Source organism: Alosa alosa, chromosome 23 (assembly GCF_017589495.1).
Source record: "Alosa alosa isolate M-15738 ecotype Scorff River chromosome 23, AALO_Geno_1.1, whole genome shotgun sequence".
NCBI lineage: Eukaryota > Metazoa > Chordata > Actinopteri > Clupeiformes > Clupeidae > Alosa > Alosa alosa.
The window spans coordinates 4682538-4702796 of record NC_063211.1 but is presented as its reverse complement, the minus strand read 5'-3'; the positions used below and the strand labels follow the sequence as shown (position 1 = coordinate 4702796).

The window sequence follows — 20259 nt, the reverse complement described above, 5'->3', positions numbered from 1 at the left end:
CCTACTGGTCGGGGTTCGAACCGGCAACCCTCCGGTAACAAGTCCGAAGTGCTAACCAGTAGGCCACGGCTGCCCAAAACTTTAGATGCAACGCAGACTTGAGGTCCAAGAGTCTGGTACCTCTGTGGGAGTATGTTATTACTAATGTTGGGTGGAATACATTCCAGCACTGTTAAACACCCCCCCCCCTCCAAAAAAAAGCAAATGGCATTCAGGTGGAATACATTCCAGCACTGTTAAACAGCCCCCAAAAAAAAAAAAAAGCAAATGGCATTCAGGTGTTCCAGTTTATGTCATTTACCAAAAGCTCCTCTGTCTCTGCTTAAAATGCCTGTAGCTGCGTGCACTGCTGTGTCATCAGAGGTAAACAGTTTGAGTTGTGTCTGTGCTGAAGGGGAAAAGTCTAGGGACAATAAATCCCTTATAGGCAGGCAGCTCTGCACGTCTTTTGGCGCGTCTAATCCCATTCCTGTTTTCCCTGTGGATGTTCCAACTCAGTGCAAAAGCTGTTTCTGGGGAGTTCCTGAGCACCCTGGAGCTTTAATCCTGTCCAACTTATTGTTGAGGGGAAACAAAGCAAAGTACTATGGAAATCTGAAGAACAAACTGAACTTTTACCTTTACGTAACCTTATAAGGTGAATTAAAAAAAATGTTCCAAACATCTAAAGTCGATACTTTGTCAGTTAGATGTTGCAGTTTTTTTTGTTAATCAAACTGCATCAAAAAGTGTGAATGTTTTTAATGTCATCATCAAAAGCAAACCTCAAAGTCTTTCACATCAGCAATGTGATGCATTCCCCCGCTCATGAAAGCGTTGTGAGATGAACCCAGGAGAGCCAGTAGATATAATGCACGCATACACACACACACACACACACACACACACACACACACACACACACACACACACACACACACATGCAACACACACACACACACACACACACACACACACACACACACACACATACACACACACTTGCAACACACAACACACAACACACACACACACACACACACACATACACACACACTTGCAACACACAACACACAACACACACAGCTCACTCACACACAACACACACACCACAACACACACACACACACACACACAAAGCTCACTCACTCACACACATGCACACACACACGCACACACACACACACACTCTCATGCAACACACACACACACACACACACACACACACATACACACACACTTGCAACACACAACACACAACACACACAGCTCACTCACACACAACACACACACACCACAACACACACACACACACACACAAAGCTCACTCACTCACACACATGCACACACACACGCACACACACACACACACTCTCATGCAACACACACACACACACACACAGGTCTCCACGGGTGTTAGCAATGAACTAGACTCAGCACTTGCACCAAAGAACAAAGCTCACAACGATAACACAACAGACACCATATCACAGCTGAATCCAAGTGGTGGATGAGTGAGTTAAAGACAGGCTGATGCTATCACAAACACGGTCTGTCTGTCTCCTGGGCTTTGGCCCTGGCAGCCCTTCAGTCTCCTGTGACTGAAGCCTGTGTGTGTGTTTGCCCCTGCAGGTGTGGCTTGGTTACAGTCAGAGGAAGAGGACAAAGAGAGAGCGGCTGGAAGAGCTGATCTTTCTGGGAATGGTAGGTGACATGGTGGTGTGCTGCAGAATGCTTTGTAGCCGTGCTTGGGTGTAGTTGAGAGGATCTTTAAAGCAACACCAAAGCACTTTTCCTCTGTCGCACGCACGCTATTTGTTTATCCAGAGACAAGGTAGAGTATGTTGCATGATTTTATGAAAGTATGATGTATTACGACATCAGAAGCAAGTCAAATTTGTAGTTTCTTATGTCTCATTCCATCAAACTACAGATCCGCTACCCGATCTGGCAAACTTACACATTGTGGTTATAGCCGATAGAGGGCCGCGAAAAGCTCATTCCTTTCTTTTCATCGTCTTCAGACATGGCCACATCTATTCCCTATCTGTCAAAAGCGTGTTTCAAATTCCACGCAACCATATTTTTAAACACATAGTTATGCTCCTCGCCTAGACAGGACTTACTGCTCAGAGTAACATCTGATCAGAGTAATGAGTTCAAATCCTCTCCATGTCTTGTCCATAAGTCAGGCCCAGCTTCAAATTGTCAGTCAATTATGTCTTAAATTGAAAAGAACTGACAAGAATACGTTTGATGTAGGATTGCATTGTCGTCCATGGAGTCTGATGAAGATCTAACGCTACATGGAAACGTCATTTCTGCTCCTTTTATACATTAAATACAATGTTAAATTCAGCCATCCAAACATCTGTGTGCTCCAATTAGTGATCGGCTACTTTTACACATTAAATATAAGTTTAAGTATAAGTATATATACTCTTATATTTTACACTTTTGATCCCGTGTGGGAAATTTGGTCTCTGCATTTATTCCAATCCGTGAATTAGTGAAACACACTCAGCACACAGTGAACACACAGTGAGGTGAAGCACACACTAATACCGGCGCAGTGAGCTGCCTGCAACAACAGCGGCGCTCGGGGAGCAGTGAGGGGTTAGGTGCCTTGCTTAAGGGCACTTCAGCCGTGCCTACTGGTCGGGGTTCAAACTGGTAACCCTCCGGTTACAAGTCCGAAGTACTAACCAGTAGGCCACAGCTGCCCCCAAATACAATGTTAAATTCAGAAATCCAAACATCTGCGATCGGTGATCCTTCTATTCCTACTGCATGATGGTCAGTGTGTGTCTGAAGCCAGGTGGAGTCACCATTAATTAATGACACGATGACGTTGTTTTGCCCTCTCCGTACAGGTGAGGGCAAACCTCCTCAGTAGCCAAGCCCAAGCCCCTCTCGCTCAGTCAAGTCAAGCCTCAGATTATCACTCAGATTTGTCTCAAACAGACACACAACAAAGTTGTTTTGCACGCTCCATGCTTCTCAGGTAGCACCTCCGCGGCCGATCCCGAGCCCTGCGGAGCAGTATGCGCAGCAGGTGGAGGCGTCCCGGCGGGTGGTGCAGGAGCAGCACGAGGCGGAGTACCAGCGGGCGCTGGTCAGCATTAAGGAGTCCGTGCGGGAGGTGGAGGGGCTGGACATACGGGAGACGCTACAGGAACAGATACGCCAGTGGTTTATAGAGTGCAGGTAAGGCAAGGCAAGGCAAGTTTATTTATATAACGCATTTCATACACAGGGGCAAGGTAAGTTTATTTATATAGCGCATTTCATACATTGGGGTAATTGTGCTTTTCATAAACAAAAGATTAAAGTGAATAAAAGCATAAAAGGGCGATAGTTAAAAGAAAATGTTTTAAAAGGTGGGAAAAGCCCTGTTCCTGGGAGGTCTCCTGCACCTCACATACCCCTCCACTCATCCTGCCCCTCTCACATACCCCTCTCACATACCCCTCTCACATACCCCTCCACTCATCCTGCACCTCTCACATACCCCTCCGCTCATCCTGCACCTTTCACATACCCCTCCACTCATCCTGCACCTCTCACATACCCCTCTCACATACCCCTCCACTCATCATGCACCTCTCACATACCCCTCTCACATACCCCTCCACTCATCCTGCACCTCTCACATACCCCTCCAATCATCCTGCACCTCTCACATACCCCTCCAATCATCCTGCACCTCTCACATACCCCTCCACTCATCCTGCACCTCTCACATACCCCTCCACTCATCCTGCACCTCTCGCATGCCTTTCCACTCATCCATTTTGTGTGTTTTTTATGTTTGTGGTCTCCTGCACCATGTTCTTCCTCTCATTCATTTCTTTTAATGTTTATACTTTGTCTCATCTTAATCACCTTTTCATAATTCTGTTATTGTTTTATTCACATTTAACAAATCAATTTAAATTTGATACATAAATATCTGAAGACTATTTGCCCGTTGCCTTTTTGATAACTTCTGAAGTTATAGTTTCTGAAATGCTGTAATAATAAACACTGACTGTGTCTGCTCTCCTTCACTAGTAATATCGGTGATGGTGCCATTAACTTGTTGAGGAGTACGGTCACAAATATGTGATTAGAATGTTTGCCGAACCGAGAGTTCCGCATTATGATGCAAGTTTTTCCCCATAAACTGTATAAAGAACACTGAAACTATAGATCTTTGCGTAGAATTCTAGAAGGAACCAGGAAAATAATTCACTCCTCAACAGGTTAAAGCTCTGCAATAGGTCTCTGTCTAGTACAAGTGTCAGAATGTAACTTTGCCTTACTTTTTGGATCAATACATTGTCTGAGCATTTGTGTGTGTGTGTGTGTGTGTGTATATGTGTGTGTACTGTATGTGTGTGTGTCTTGTGCATGAGAGAGAGAGGGGGGGGGGCAGACAGAAAGAGTGAGTGTGTGTTAGCATAAATAAGTACACCAGCAGTCTGACCACAGGAAGTATGTGTGGCTAGGCGCTGGGCCCTCAGTGCAGTGGTGTCTTATTAGTGTGATTTATGGTAATTTATGGTGCCCCACTGGCCCATGCTAACCATTAGCTATTAGCATTGGGCTGGACGGACACGCTCATAACTCACATGCTGTGGGTGCCTGGGGTGTCACTAGACCCAAAACTACTGGGGCACAGTGAATCTAATGATAATAATAGTAATGAACTGGCAAAGAGGCAACAGCAGCTAGTTGAAAACCTTAACCTAGTTATTTACTGGGGCACGGCAGTTCAATACTGGGGCCCCAGTAAAAGGGGTCTAGTGACGCCCCTGGTGGGTGCCCAGGGGTACAGTAGCCACACACTGGTCTCAGTAGCAACACACGCTCTCAGTAGCAACACACACTACCCAGCCTATTTGCACTCAAATCTCACCTAGCCGTCACTATGACACCAGGGACCTGACCAATAAGGGGTCACAACCTTGGGACGGGGTTTAAAGACGAGACAGTGGAGAGACAGAGGAATGGTGGGATGAGCTCTATGAGGAAGCTCTGTGTAGCCTATATGGCAAAGCGGAGGGTTGCAGAGTGATGTCATTGTCCTGTAGATGAAACGGATACACTAGCTTTTAGTGTATAGCCTCGAGTTTTATAGCCTATTGGCTGCCAAGGTGCGTGCACACACACACACACACACACACACACACACACACACACACACACACACACACACACACATACACATACAGACATGCACAGACACATTGACACACACACATCAGAGAAGGAGAGAGGGAGAAAGAGAGAGAGAGAGAGATGACAGAAAAATCTTTCTTTGGTCTTGCCTTAGTTCTCTCATTAGCGTGACACCCCTGGCAGTCAGGAGGTTATGGCAGACGGTCAGATCTGCTCCTGATTAACAAGGGCAAAGTTGAAACCTCCAAATGAGCTGTGACTGGACAAGCCACGCAGCTACCCTTAGAAACACATTCAGCACAACCACCCCCTCCGAACCCTAAGCCATCATTAACAAGGCACACGGGCAGACCAGTCCAACCGAGCCCCCTCTGATCTGCTCCTTAAACATGACTGATGCGCTGGTGTGCTGGCGTTTACAGCTCATTCATTCTCTCATTCCCTCCTTTGTGTGTCTTCGCGTGCGCCTTACTTGACGCATGTGGTTGTGATTGCAGAGATGCGACTGGCAAGTTCCCAGACTTCCCCAGCGTAGAGGACGGGGGGTCAGCCAGGATATTCGCACAGAAGACACCTGAGCAGGTGGGATACTTTCCTAGCCTCTGAAGACGAGACAACACCTTGTGATACGAAAAGAGCGGCTGGAAAGGTGTTAAGGTTCCAACAGCAATTTAACACCGAACGATTTCTCAAAAAGGGTTTCGCAAGCGCATTTCATCACTGATAAATTTATAGCTTCCGAGAACGCTGTTTTGATGAAGAAAACATTCTGTTTTTTCGGGAAGGTCGCTGCCGAGTTGGCTGCCAAAGAGGAGGAGAAGGAGAAGAAGAAAAATGTGAAGGGAAAGAAGGAGAAGTCTGGAAACGAGAAGAAAGAAAAGAAAAAAGAGAAGAAGGGCAAAGCGAAGGAGAAGAAAAAGAATGCGGGAGAAGCCGAGGTAAGTTGTTAAATCCAATATCAAGTCGATTAAATCCAATATCACGAGCGTGTACGGAGAGAGTCTGGCCTTCAACGGGCTGCGCATTCTTTCCATCTCGTCGTCAGTGAAAGGTCACTGCACGCCGTTTCCACCGCGCTCAGGTGGACCTGCATATGGAAGCTCTTAGGAACGACAGCCACTAGATCTCCTTGATCACTCACTGCACAACAAACAGCTGGATGTCAAAAACTGACTCTACACCTGCAGTCTAAGCATTAAGTAAGGGATAATGTATTGTCCGCCGGTAACAGAGCCCCAACGCGCATCGTCGTGAACTGGGGGCTTTCTGAATGCAGCACATACATTTATACATAATATATTAGTGCATATGTGCATAATTATTATGCAACATACTGTACTTAAGAATGAAATTGTCTCTTGCGAAATGAAATGGACCAATGAGTTATTTTAGAAGAGCAAGTTAAATTCAATGAATAATGTGGCAAGCATAGTTTAACCCAATAAAATGTCCCCTGACATTCTCTGAAATCATTGTTTTTTTTATAGGCAGGGCTGATTACCTCAGTAAAATGCTCCATCTCTGAAAATATTTCAGATTCCAGTCCAACATGATTCAACCGTTCCCCTTAATAATGGAGAAGTTCTGGAACAATACTTTGGCTGACCTTTATCGGGCTTGGAAAAATAGCTTGTGTGCCCTTTTTTGAGCTGACCAACCAAGTTCAAAGTAAACATTTGTGTCTGCACTGAGACCGACAGTGTGCCTCTCTGTCGTTGTGACGTGCTGAATCTAGGCGTAAGTATAGGGCATTACTCTAAACAAGTACAGACAAGACTGCACAGACTGTAACAGTGGAGTCAACGGCAGAGCTTCTGCCCCGTCTCAAATGCCTGCTCTCACGGCTGCTGCCGGTCGCAACACGACAAACAAAAAAGAAAGGCCTCGGAAAGTGTGCAGGGAGAGACAGTGCGATGCAGCCCGGAGAATAGGAGCTTTGTTCATCTTATTACACTATCTGCAGTGTGTGCAACATTGCAAACAAAAGGGGGAATCTCAAAGGGGGACCTCAGGGAAGTCCTTCAGTTCTTTCCATTGTTCGATGACTGCATTGGTCCCTTTCCAGCTGCTATCAAGCAGGAATAATGCAGATAATCATTTGGAGGAGTTGCAAATAGACAGGCCAAGGTTTTAGAGAGATTAAAGAATCTCTCAGTGCAAAGAAAGCAAACAGTTATGGTACTATCTCCCTCACATAGAAATGTGTATGGAATTAAAACGTAAAGACTTTCACACTTTATTGAGTGCACGATTCTGAGTGCCCTGTTAGTAGCTGAAAGATCCTGAAGGAAACACTCTGCCTCTCGCCATGAGAAACACCATCCATCACTTTGCTATATTATCCTGACACTTACCTCTGCGTATTTTTAGTATGGGCTTTCTCTCACCAGGGAGCTATTAAGACTCATGGTAAATGTGCTTAAAAGCAACATGGCTTCTATAGCATGTCACAGCAGATTTGGTTGGTTTCTACTGAAAACACACCCTGCCCTTTCCCACATACGCTCTCACAATATATGACAGTCAAACCAAAACATCCAGGAGTGTGTTTTTGGTTTTAAAAGTGATCGGATTTTAATGTGGTTTCCCTGACTGGAAGGAAGGAAAGCATCAATTACCCACACTGAGTGCCACGTCTCAGCTCTCCTACTGTGGATTCACACCATTGATAGAAATAACAACACGTTTCATTCATAGAGTGCTTTTGGAAGTCCTCTAAGATCTATTTGAAATTACTCTGAAGCAAGACTTAGCTAGAGGTCTGCAAGAAAAAGACTACAGAGAGTCAACAAATTCATGCAAAGTCGAATGAAAATATTTTTCATCAAATGATCTGAATGTGTTCATTTAACCTTTTTTTGTGTGTTATTTTCCAGAATCTCTTTGAAGTTACATGGGACAAAATATTTACTTATAAAACAGCAGACATTTGCACTGAAATAAAAGGCAGATCCTGTTGTGGCAGAATACGTACAGTATATTGAAATAAAGCACACTTTGTTTGTCTTTCTCTCAGGAGGCAGAAAAGGGCTGGAAAATGACGCCAAGCAACTTCCTTCCCACTGTGCTGCAGGGAACCAAGATGTTCCGAGGTGAGACCCAGAGTGCAGAATAAGTCAATATTAAACATTTACTTCTGTTTACTGGCTCACACTCTGTCAGAATCCGTTTCAGACACCTCCGACGCAACGCAGCCTGCAAGCTGTGCTGGGTCAGACAGACTGAAGTTTTGTCTGTGTGGACGATGGTATTAGAATCCACTTCAGACACCTTTATAGGCAGGCGAAACATTACTGAAGTGTTCAGTCAGCTCTGTGAAGGGAGCGTTTCGGTGCCTGATGTAGCCGGCCTGTTACTGTTATACACGGTGCCTGATGTAGCTGGCATGTTATACACGGTGCCTGATGTAGCTGGCATGTTATACACGGTGCCTGATGTAGCTGGCATGTTATATACGGTGCCTGATGTAGCTGGTATGTTATACACGGTGCCTGATGTAGCCGGCATGTTATATACGGTGCCTGATGTAGCCGGCATGTTATACACGGTGCCTGATGTAGCTGGCATGTTATATACGGTGCCTGATGTAGCCAGCATGTTATACACGGTGCCTGATGTAGCCGGCCTGTTATACACGGTGCCTGGTGTAGCCGGCCTGTTATACACGGCCTGCAAGCTGTGGTGGGTCAGACAAACTGAAGTTTGTCTGTGTGGACGATGGTGTCTGGAAAGCTGTAAAGAGCTGGGGTCAAGGGCAGTCCATCTGGAGGCTCTCGCTCCCTCGGGCTGTTCTGGACGCCTCACCCCTCTCATTAGACCCAGAGGTGAATGGCACCTCTGTGTTCACAGTGATTAACTACAGCCTAACTACTGCCTCAAAACAGATGACCAACCGCGTTGGTCTGACAAGGTTGTCTGTTTTCCATTTGTCATATCTGTTATCTGCCCACTCGGTTACCACTTGCTTCGTTAATCGTTATTGTGCAAAAGCTTTTTGGCTTTGACCAGAGAATTTTGTTCTTGGAGGTTACAAACAGCTATTACGTAATGTATTACATTTTTAAATGAAAGGTTTCATTTTGCAGCATGATATGTGATACATGTCCCACTCTGAAAGGACACTAATGTATTGTGCAATACTATACGTGCAGTACAAACTGTGTATATATACGAATGTTGTAAATACTGTTTTTGGAAAGTTCTAGATATCTTCTCTGGTTTTGACACCATTGTGTCCTGATAAGTTAGTACAGTTCGTGCCTGTGGGGACATGCCTCAGTTTCAGGTGTCTACAATAATTCAGTTGTGATCCACGGCCTGACAGCTTATCCCGTCATCCCGTATAAACACATCAAACGCCATGTTGGCTGGAACGCTCTCCTCCTGCTGTGCTCCTCACTAGACGTGCAGAAGAGGAGTCAGGCCTGCTGTGCTCCTCACTAGACGTGCAGAAGAGGAGTCAGGCCTGCTGTGCTCCTCACTAGACGTGCTGAATAGGAGTCAGGCCTGCTGCGCTGAAGGGGAGTCAGGCCTGCTGTGCTGTGTGCTTCTGGGTCTCAGAGGCCCACCGAGACTAATATTTAAACTGGAGTCCAGCCACGTCTCCACCTCTGTGTTTAACAACACAGAGTCTTTGAGGAGGCACGGTGAACTCAGAGGGCAAGCAATGAACAGAAGTTGATCTTTCTGGATCTTTGGAAAGTGGATTTCAGGACACTGTGCCTACACACTGCACGGAAGATAGTTAGATACAGTACACAGGGTGTAAAAAGGCTTTGATTTTTCACAAAAAAAGGTCTGACATAACAGGTCAAGATGTATGTAAATGGCTCTGGATCTTCTTCACAGCAGATGATATAGTGATCCATAATTTCATACAATGCCATGTGTCCTACTCTCACCTGTAACATCTCCCATTACAGGGTAGAACGCCAACTGTCATATGTCAAGTATTGACATTTTTCTTTTCATAAATATCTATTTTGAGATGTTTTATTTACTTGAAAAAAAGTATACTGTTCTTTTGCCAGGAATGTTTTGGAATGTTGCCTATGACTGATCATAGCCATAGGGGTTTACAGTGAGTGTACTACAATAGATAGAGTTTACCATCTTGGAAATATCATCGACTGCAGAGATGCATAATCACTTTGCTATTTGCTACATATTACTCCACTGCTAAGTGATACCATTTGATGGTTGACTAAGAAAGTCACAGACTGTGAATATGGGAAATGAAGTAACCTTAGTCTCTTTGGAATTCAAACTATTTCTCCATAATCATCCACGTAAACAGCTCATTAATTCTCTGTTTCCCCTCATGAAAGCTTCTGCGTGTGCACGCGAGTCTGTGCAGCATTTGTGTGTGTGTGTGTGTGTACACACATGCTGTGAGAGAAGAGTTATTTTTGACTTGGAAGAATCAGATCATCCATCTTCTAGAGCTTTCAGCAGGTCAGAGCTTCAGTCCATCGGAGGGGAGGAGGTGGTGACCCTGTACTTGTGTCGGGTCAGCTTATCTGGCCCACATTACCTGGTGTATACGGGGGTCAGTCCCTGGAGAGACAATGTGTGTGTCTGTGTGTGTGTGTGTGTGTGTGTGTGTGTGTGTGTGTGTATGTGGGGTGGGGGTTTGGTCCCTGGAGAGATGGTGTGTGTGTGTGTGTGTGTGTGTGTGTGTGTGTGTGTGTGTTTGTGTTTGTTTGTTTGTGTATTTGTGAGGTGGGGGGTTCAGTCCCTGGAGAGATGGTGTGTGTGTGTGTGTGTGTGTGTGTGTGTGGGTGTGTGTGTCTGTGGGGTGGGGGTTCGGTCCCTGGAGAGATGGTGTGTGTGTGTGTGTGTGTGTATTTGTGGGGTGTGGGGTTCAGTCCCTGGAGAGATGGTGTGTGTGTGTGTGTATTTCTGGGGTGTGGGGTTCAGTCCCTGGAGAGATGGTGTGTGTGTGTGTGTATTTGTGGGGTGTGGGGTTCAGTCCCTGGAGAGATGGTGTGTGTGTGTGTATTTCTGGGGTGGGGGGTTCAGTCCGTGGAGAGATGGTGCATGTGTGTGTGTGTGTGTGGGGTCAGCATGTGTTAATGAGACATTTACATTTAAGCACAGACTTTTATACAACGTGACTTACAGCAATGAGGAATAACACTGAAACCACCTTGCAGAGAAGTCCTTAGATACTACTGCCAGAGGAGACCTTAGGTAACACTTCAACCATTAATATTACCAGAGGAGACCTTAGATAACAATCAATACTTCAACAATAAATACTACTACCAGAGGAGACCTTAGGTAACAATCAATACTTCAACAATAAATACTACTACCAGAGGAGACCTTAGGTAACAATCAATACTTCAACAATAAATACTACTACCAGAGGAGACCTTAGGTAACAATCAATACTTCAACAATTAATACTACTACCAGAGGAGACCTTAGGTAACAATCAATACTTCAACAATTAATACTACTACCAGAGGAGACCTAGGTAAATGCCAGAGGATGAGAATGCTGAAGGTGAGGTACTAGGAGATGGTGTAGTCGAAGGAGATGGGGGTAGAGGAGGAAGAAGGTAAAGGAGAGAGGAAAGGGAAGTGTGTGTTAGGTGTGTTGGGTTATTGGAAGTTTTGGGTTATTAGAAGTGTTAGGAGAGGAGGTGTTGAGTGCATGTTAAGTGTGTTGGGTTGTTGGAAGTGTTAGGAGAGGAGTGCTCTCGTGGTGAGTGCATGTTAGGTGAATTGGGTTATTGGAGGTGTTGGGTTGTTGGAAGTGTTGGGTTATTAAAAGTGTTAGGAGAGGAGGTGTTGAGTGCATGTTAAGTGTGTTGGGTTATTGGGAGTGTTGGGTTATTGGAGGTGTTAGGAGAGGAGTGCTCTCGTGGTGAGTGCATGTTAGAAGTGTTGCTTCTCACACTAAGTGAAGCTTCTTGAAGTGTAAAATTGACCTTTGTACACAAATGGCAACTGCGGCACTGCTTGTTGCACACCTCTAGGGGATTAAACGTCTTTTAACATTTCTGAACATTATAGCAACTCTATATCCACATTACATGTGCAATTAGAAGTTAATGTTGCATGTGTGTGAATATGGTGTTAATGATGAACAAGGGTTGATATAGTTACATTTTGGTTGATTATGATGTTTAAATAACTGTGCTTTTCTTTATACAGAGAAGTTAATGGATGTTATTTCATTTCATTGTTGAATTGTCAGGCCACTCAGACAGAGAATGCTTTCTGAGCTGAAAGCTCCTCTGTGTGTGTGCGTGTACACCACTAATTCATTCACAAGGGCCATTAGCTGTGCAGCTGTGTGTGTGTGTGTGTGTGTGTGTGTGTGTGTGTGTATACCACTGATTCATTCACAAGGGCCATTAGCTGTGCAGCTGTGTGTGTGTGTGTGTGTGTGTGTGTGTGTGTGTGTGTGTGTGTGTGTGTGTGTGTGTGTGTGTGTGTGTGTGTGTGTGTGTGTATGTGTGTGTGTGCGTCCAGGCACCACTGCCCAGCTTCCTCTCCATCACAATGGGACAGGCAAACACAAAGCTACCTGGTAGCTCGTTCCCAAAGCCTCCTAACTGAGCGTCCAGTTTGAGCTGCATCACATGTCCACACACACACACACACACACACACCCTCACACACACACAGAGTGTGTGAAAGAGCGCATAAGGCAGAATAGACTACAGGGACGAAAGAAAAGCATACATACTCTCTCTCCCTCTCTCTCGCTCTCTCACACTCACTCACACACACACACACACACACAGACTGGGCAGCAGTGCAGCTGGAAGTTTGCAGGAAGTAATTATATGCCCAGTCAGACCTTCTCTCTTTCTTTCGTTCTGATGCTTCCAGCCCCAACATGCCAAGTGGCACTCACACACACACACACACACACACACACAGACTGGGCCTCAAGGTTACATTCTGGAAGAATCAGAGGAGGATGATAAACAGGACAGTGTGATCATGAACAGGCGTAAGACCTCAGCGAAGTGACTTTTACAGCATCAAAGCTTCAGTGATATGGATCAAGCTTCCTTCTAGTGACTGGAATCCAGGCTTGTTGTCATGCAGCGAGATTAATTGAGTTAAAACGGGGTAATTATTCCCGGTGTCCCCTTTTAAAATATGAAGGGAGTATATTGAGAGTATTGTAAAAATACCACATGAGAAGTTATAAATATGTTAAAGAGGTTTGTAGATTAATGTTGTTGGGTTTTTTTTTAAGCCAATCTGTTCATGGACTCTCTCTACTTGAGGCGTATCATTGAAAATAGAAACTGCTCTCTTGTTTCCTGTTCGGTGTTTCATGCCACCATAATGTAGCAATGATTCCATTTGTCTTTCAGCCATTTTGTGACCATTTGACCAGTGCTGCTTATGGCTGTGATTTACACAGGGGCCTTGAAGTCTGAGAAAACAAGAATTCATGTGAGATGTCCAGTGTGTGACAGACACAATGAAAATAAAATGTCTCCCAGGTTTTGTTTGGTCAGGTGCCGGTAATTGGCAAATGATTATGTGTTGGGTTTATTTAGAAGTAATGAGGCAGAAAGGTGACACTCATATTTATCCACAATCAAATCAGGACTAGAAACATCCCAAGAGAGAGAGGGGGAGAGAATGAAAGAAAGAGAGTGATAGAAAGAGAGAGAGAGAGAGAGAGAGAGAGAGAGAGAGAGAGAAAGCAAGAAAGAAAGAAAGAGCAACAGAGAGAGAGAGAGAGAGGGGTGTGTGTCTGTGTTTGTGTGTGTGTGTGTTCTTGCGTGTGAGAGAGAGGTGTGTGTGTGTGTGTGTTCCTGCATGTGTGAGAGAGAGGTGTGTGTGTGTGTGTTCCTGCATGTGAGAGAGAGAGAGGTGTGTGTGTGTGTGTGTGTTCTTGGATGTGAGAGAGAGAGGTGTGTATGTGTGTGTTCCTGCGTGTTAGAGAGGGGTGTGTGTGTGTGTGTGTGTGTGTGTTCCTGCATGTGAGAGAGAGGGGTGTGTGTGTGTGTGTGTTCCTGCATGTGAGAGAGAGAGGTGTGTGTGTGTGTGTGTGTGTGTGTGTGTGTGTTCTTGCGTGTGAGAGAGAGGGTTGTGTGTGTGTGTGTGTGTTCCTGCATGTGTGAGAGAGAGGGGTGTGTGTGTGTGTGTGCTTGTACTGTAGGTACGTTGGTAATGAGGCTGCTTATGTCTTCAGACCTGACTTGTTGTTATGGTGATTTGTCTGCTCTGGTGTGGGGGCTTTCCCACTCCCTCCATTTCCAGCGGAGAGTCGCGGTGCAAAGCACCAGCTCTCCTCCTCCAGCAGGCCCACGTCAAAGAGCTCCGCTTGAATGCCTGCCACCATTTTAATCTTCAATTTCCTGCCCGGAAGAGCGTGCAGTAGGAAGCACTTGTTCTTCCTGTGACCATAGCAGCTCCGACTGGGGACAACAACAGAAGGACCATTCCCAGAACAGACAGGAAGTTAGGACGTAGGAAAGGCTGGAGTCCATCTAAAGTGTGCACTCTTAACGTGCAGTGGACAAGGAGTCGGATGCCGTTAGGAAAGGCCGGAGTCCATCTAAAGTGTGCATTCTTAACGTGCAGTGGACAAGGAGTCGGATGCCATTAGCCTCTGTGAGTTTTGGCAGCGGAAGCGTCCTTTACCACACTGGAGATCTGAGGAGCCTGGCTCGCTCACCCCAGGTGGCAAACAGCGCAAAACATTTCTGCCCACAACACGATCCGCTTGTCCCAGCGCGTGTGTGGTCCCCGCATGTGAACTCGCTGCACTGACATGCGCTTGTCAAATAGCCAGCAGAATTATAGCACAATCGCGTAGCCTTGGGGTTCGTCCTCTGCTGTGGCATTTGGGGGGGGTTTCCCCCCAGCTCGTACCGACTTTTTTTTCTCTGCCATTTTTGACGGCGTCTGGATTTCATTCATGCCAGTAAAATAAAGCCCAGAAAACTGATCCTGTTTTTTCTGGTCTGCTCCAGAGCCTCGGACTATTGTTTGCAGAGTATGGATGCCTTCTCTAAACAAACAGTTTGAGGAGTGCAAACGCTCCCATTAAAGGAGAAGGTAATTAGACGTATCGCATAGCCTGAGGGATGTTTGTAGGGTGAGCTTTTAAAAGAAAATCTCTTAGAGAACAGTTTGACCTTTGACCCCAAGGCACAGGGTCTCATTTCAAAGCTGGACAATTTTCCTGGGTGCCACAGAGCATGTTTTAAACCAGTGCCCTTTGACCTCTATCTGAACTTGACAGATCTGTGCGATGGAGTTGTCAGTCATGGGTTTTGCTGTTGTTGACGTTACTCCAGTAGTGTTTATGTAGCGTCTGTCTCATAAACAACCCCCTGAGTCCAACAGATGATGAAGTTAGCCCGCAGTCTGGAACTTGTTAAGTTAAATCTTGCCTGTGAAATCATGATCTTTATCACCCTGTGGAGTTTGTGGCTGTACTCTGTGTTTTGTGCATAAGGTAGTCTCTGAGAGGAGTGGGAGTAAAAAACGTTTACTTTGTGGTTGATGTGGAGACTCTGTGGTCCAGACATCCCCAGTCGAGCCTTATCTGGCTGAAAAAAAACGGACGGTCAGGTAAACTCTGAGGGAGTAAAGGACGTTTACTTGGTGGTTGCTGTGGAAACCCTGTGGTCTAGGCATCCCCAGTCGACCCTTATCTGGCTGGCACGGCGCCGGGGTCGCGGGAGGAAGTGGTTTGGCCCGTGGGAGGAAGTGGTTTTTCCGGCCCAGGATGTGGCGCCTGGGAGCGCAGCACGGAGGACAATGAGCTGTGCCGTTCTCACCCGCTGTGGTCCACCTGCACTTCCCACAGGACGCACGAGTCCAGTGCAGCCTGGTGTCCCGCACCGCAGAGCCCGACGGGGACCCACCGACACGATGGCTTCCTCCGTCTCTCACTTTTGACCTCCGTCTGTCTCCCTCTCTCCCTAAGAGCTGCAGTTCAGCCTCATTATAGCCCCCCTCTCTCTCTTTCTCTCTGTCTTTTACTATCCCCCCTCTCTCTCTTTCTCTCTGTCTTTTACTATCCCCCCTCTCTCTCTTTCTCTCTCTCTCTTTCACTACCCCCCTCTCTCTCTCCCTTTCACTATCTCCCCCCCTCTCTCTTTCTTTCTCTCTCTCTTCCTCTCTCTCCTCCCTCTCTTTTTCTCTTTCTCCCTCTCTCTCTCTCTCTCTCTTTCATTATCTCCCCCCCTCTTTCTTTCTCTCTCTCTCTCTTTCTCTCTCTTTCACTATCTCTCCCTCTCTCTCTCTTCTTCTATCTCTTTTTTTTCTCTTTTCCCCTCCCACCCTCCATTACCCTCTCTCCCCTCTCTCTCTCTCTCCCTCTCTCTCTCTCTCTCTCTCCCTCTCTCTCATTTTTTCTCTTTCCCCCTCCCGACCTCCTTCCTCTCTCTCCTCCCTCTCTTTTTCTCTTTCTCCCTCTCTCTCTCTCTCTTTCATTATCTCTCCCTCTCTCTCTTTCTCTTTCTCTTTCCCCCTCCCTCCCTCTCACTCTCTTTCTCTATCTCTCCCTCCCTCCCTCCATCCCTCTCTCTCTCTCTCCCTGTTCCTCCCTCTCTCTCTCTCTTTCTCCCTCCCTCCTTTTCTCTCTGTCTCTCTGTCACAGTTCTCTCACATCTGGTCTGTTCTGCGTTGCGTTGCAGAGGTTTGGCAGGAGCGTGATGAGAGGCAGAACTTCCCGCAGCGCTTCGATGCTCAGCTGGTACGCGAGGAGAAGAGGCTGGAGGTGGAGGAGGAGGTCAGAGTTCAGGTGAGAGTGAGCGAGGAGAGAGAGAGCTGGAGGTGTTCAGAGTTCAGGTGAGAGGGAGCTGGAGGTCAGAGTTCAAAGTTCAGGTGAGAGGCAGTGAGGGGAGAGAGAGCTGGAGGTCAGAGTTCAAAGTTCAGGTAAGAGGGAGTGAGGGGAGAGAGAGCTGGAGGTCAGAGTTCAAAGTTCAGGTGAGAGGGAGAGAGGGGAGAGAGAGCTGGAGTACAGGTGAGATTCTGAAGCCAGAGCACTCAGCAGCACAGAAGCTCAGCCATGGAGTCTGTCAGTTGAAGTCTCATAAAGAAAATTGATATTGTATTTGAGAATAAAGACAACATGGGGGAAACAGATCATAATAATTGCTATTGATGACTCACATACGTGCATCCAATTTAGCCACTTTAGCCAATCGCATCGGCAGCTGACGCCTCATGTTTCTCTTGGTCACAATGAACAGGTGGATGAGCTGATGAGGCAGGAACTGAAGAATCTTAAACTTGCCGTGGACAAAGAGAAGGGCAAGAAGAAGAAAACAAAGAAAGGCAATAAGAAGGTAAACAATAATAACAATAACAACCACAACAACAGAAGCAGGGTGTCCACGCATGTAGCAACAGGCTGTGTTTACAGATCTCTGGCTGGGTTTACAAAAAAAGGAGAGGGATGCTACGGCACTATTGGCTATGGCACCCGTATCAGCTGCATGTGGCAGCCGTGGCCTACTGGTTAGCGCTTCGGACTTGTAACCGGAGGGTTGCCGGTTCAAACCCCGACCGGTAGGCACAGCTGAAGTGCTCTTGAGCAAGGCACCTAACCACTCACTGCTCACTGCTCCCCTGTTGTTGCAGGCAGCTCACTGCGCCGGGATTAGTGTGTGCTTCACCTCACTGTGTGTTCACTGTGTTTCACTAATTCACGGATTGGGATGAATGCAGAGACCAAATTTCCCTCACGGGATCAAAAGAGTATATATACTTATACTGTCCACGGGAATCCTGGTTCAACTCCGACCCGGGTCATTTCCTGATCCCATCCCATCTCTCTGTCCCACATTTCCTGTCAGTATCTTCACTGCAGGGGCGGAGTGGGCCACTAACCCCCCCCCCCCAAACATGCACACACATCAATAGCACAAACAAAATATATAGCGCTAATGCAATACAACAAGCCAATCAACCACAAACCAGGCACTTTCAATAAATGTGTAAGGAACTAGATATGCAGTACAGTATAAAAACAGCTTGGTGGGTGGATGGAAATTTCAAGCATCATGCAAGGACATATCTGGGTATCATAGCACTCCAATAGTTGCCTGTATACATTTAAAAAAAGACAATGTCAACCTAATAACACAGGTAATTAAATTGAAACTGAAAAAAACAGGCACTTTGAATAGGTTTGTACGAGAACGATTAAAGTAGGCCTATATAGGCTTACATGACAGTTCCAACAAGTTCCACAAACCATTTATCAGCCTGAGTAGCCCACTAATTAGTCATTAGGCTAGGCCTAGGCTACATATCAACATAAGACTAGCTCGTGCTAGTTTCAATAACGTCAATGCTTTAGCTCCGCTAACCTTTCTCTCTGCCTTCCATCCATATGTAAAACAGCAAGCAACCACGCAAATCCGTCGACTGTCAAAACTCCTGTAGTTTTCCTCGAACTTTGTAGGGTCATGCCATTAGACGAGGGGCCGCTCATTTATCCCCCTACATTTCTGTAAATAGACTTGACCTGCAATCGGTTCTTTGGATAAACCAGAAACACATTCCCCATTCCCAGGAGACTTTGCTCCATTCTAGCCTAGGCTTACGTTAATTTAAGTACAAACAAACAAATTAAATTGTCGTTTTTTTTATTTGTGATGAAAGTTCTGTAACGCCTGAATAAGACAAAAATGAATTAAGATAAAAAATTAAGGCTAGCCTACACAAAAATCAGCATGGGAGAGATGAGTGTACAGGGTAACCATGAATGACATTTAGACAGTGAGCGAGTGGTATAAATATTGGTTGGACTTCCTGAACGTTAAAAGGGTAAATCTCAGAGATTTTCGGAAAATTCTTAATGCATCTATCAGGTCAATGGCCGCGTACGACTCACAGCCGCGATAAAAGCTCTATGGGCCGGCCCGCACCGCGTAGACTCATCGGCCGGCCCGCACCGCGCAGACTCATCGGCCGGCCCGCACCACGTAGACTCATCGGCCCGACCCGCGCAGCATGAACTCATCGGCCGGACCCTTTTTAGCGCAGACTCATCGGCCGGCCCACGGAAAAACTCCCGATCGTCGATTGCCACTCCGCCCTGTTTCACTGTCCTGTCACAGTAAAGGCATGAAAAAGGCTCACTTCCTGTCAGTATCTTTTTTTTTTGTATATTTTTTGGGCTTTTTGCCTTTATTTGGACAGGACAGTAAAGACAGACAAAGTGAGAAAGGAACAGGACATGACCGCAGGTCGGACTCGATCCTGGGTCCCTGTGGGTGCTTGGACCCGTTCATGGTATGGGCGCTGTAGCCTGCTGCGCCACAGCGCACCCCCTTCCTGTCAGTATCTTCACTGTCCTGTCATAATAAAGGCATGAAAAAGGCCCCAAAAATACAAGGTGGAAATAGGTGGGTCTGGCACCAAGATTAACCCATCGTAGAGACAGCAGGCAGGTCAGCCTGGAGTAGCAGTAATGACTCCCAGCTCTGGGCCCGTGGAGGCCGAGGCATTGGCAGAGTCCAGTGACAGCAGAGCAGTCCAGAGGGTTTGCTCTTGGAGGTCGCTCTGGGGCCATTGAGGCCTCTGCACAGTCAGTGACACCCATCAAAATGTGTTGCCAAGCTCGCATGGTGGGTTATAGTTTTCAAAAACTCATGCCCCCGCCTGGAAACAAACACACACAGACAGACTCACACACACACTAACTCACACACACACACACACACACACACACAAACCACAAAAATACATCATGTACCAGCAAATACTAATTTACCATAAACAAAAAAATCCAGATATTAGGACAGAAGCTTTATTGTGTCAGGTCTTTAAAAGGACTTTTTCATACTGAGTGTTAACCCATACACACACACACACACACACACACACACACACACACACACACACACACACACACACACACACACACACATAAAGACACAAAGACACACACACATAAACACACATACACACACGCACAGTCACACATGCACACACACAAACACACACACACACCACAGGCTTGGAGTGTTTGTTTGAGCCCTGAGTTACAAGGCAGGATGTGGCTTGGCTGGGTGGTGCTGGTTGGATGGTGTTGGCTGGGTGGATGGTGTGAGCTGGGTGGATGGTGTGGGCTGGGTGCTGTGGGCTGGGTGCTGCTGGGTGGATGGTG

At 46.4% G+C, this 20259-nt stretch overlaps 1 protein-coding gene across 1 annotated transcript in view; it reads left to right on the top strand.

The window, feature by feature from the left end:
* The window catches only part of iqca1 (IQ motif containing with AAA domain 1), a 47143-nt gene that overhangs the window by 4750 nt on the left and 22134 nt on the right, over positions 1-20259 (top strand). The window contains exons 5-11 of the mRNA XM_048234200.1: positions 1612-1683; positions 2984-3186; positions 5640-5724; positions 5928-6080; positions 8159-8234; positions 16775-16881; positions 17333-17428. Of these exons, the coding sequence (XP_048090157.1) occupies positions 1612-1683; positions 2984-3186; positions 5640-5724; positions 5928-6080; positions 8159-8234; positions 16775-16881; positions 17333-17428 (792 nt within the window). The remainder of the gene's footprint in view (positions 1-1611; positions 1684-2983; positions 3187-5639; positions 5725-5927; positions 6081-8158; positions 8235-16774; positions 16882-17332; positions 17429-20259) is intronic.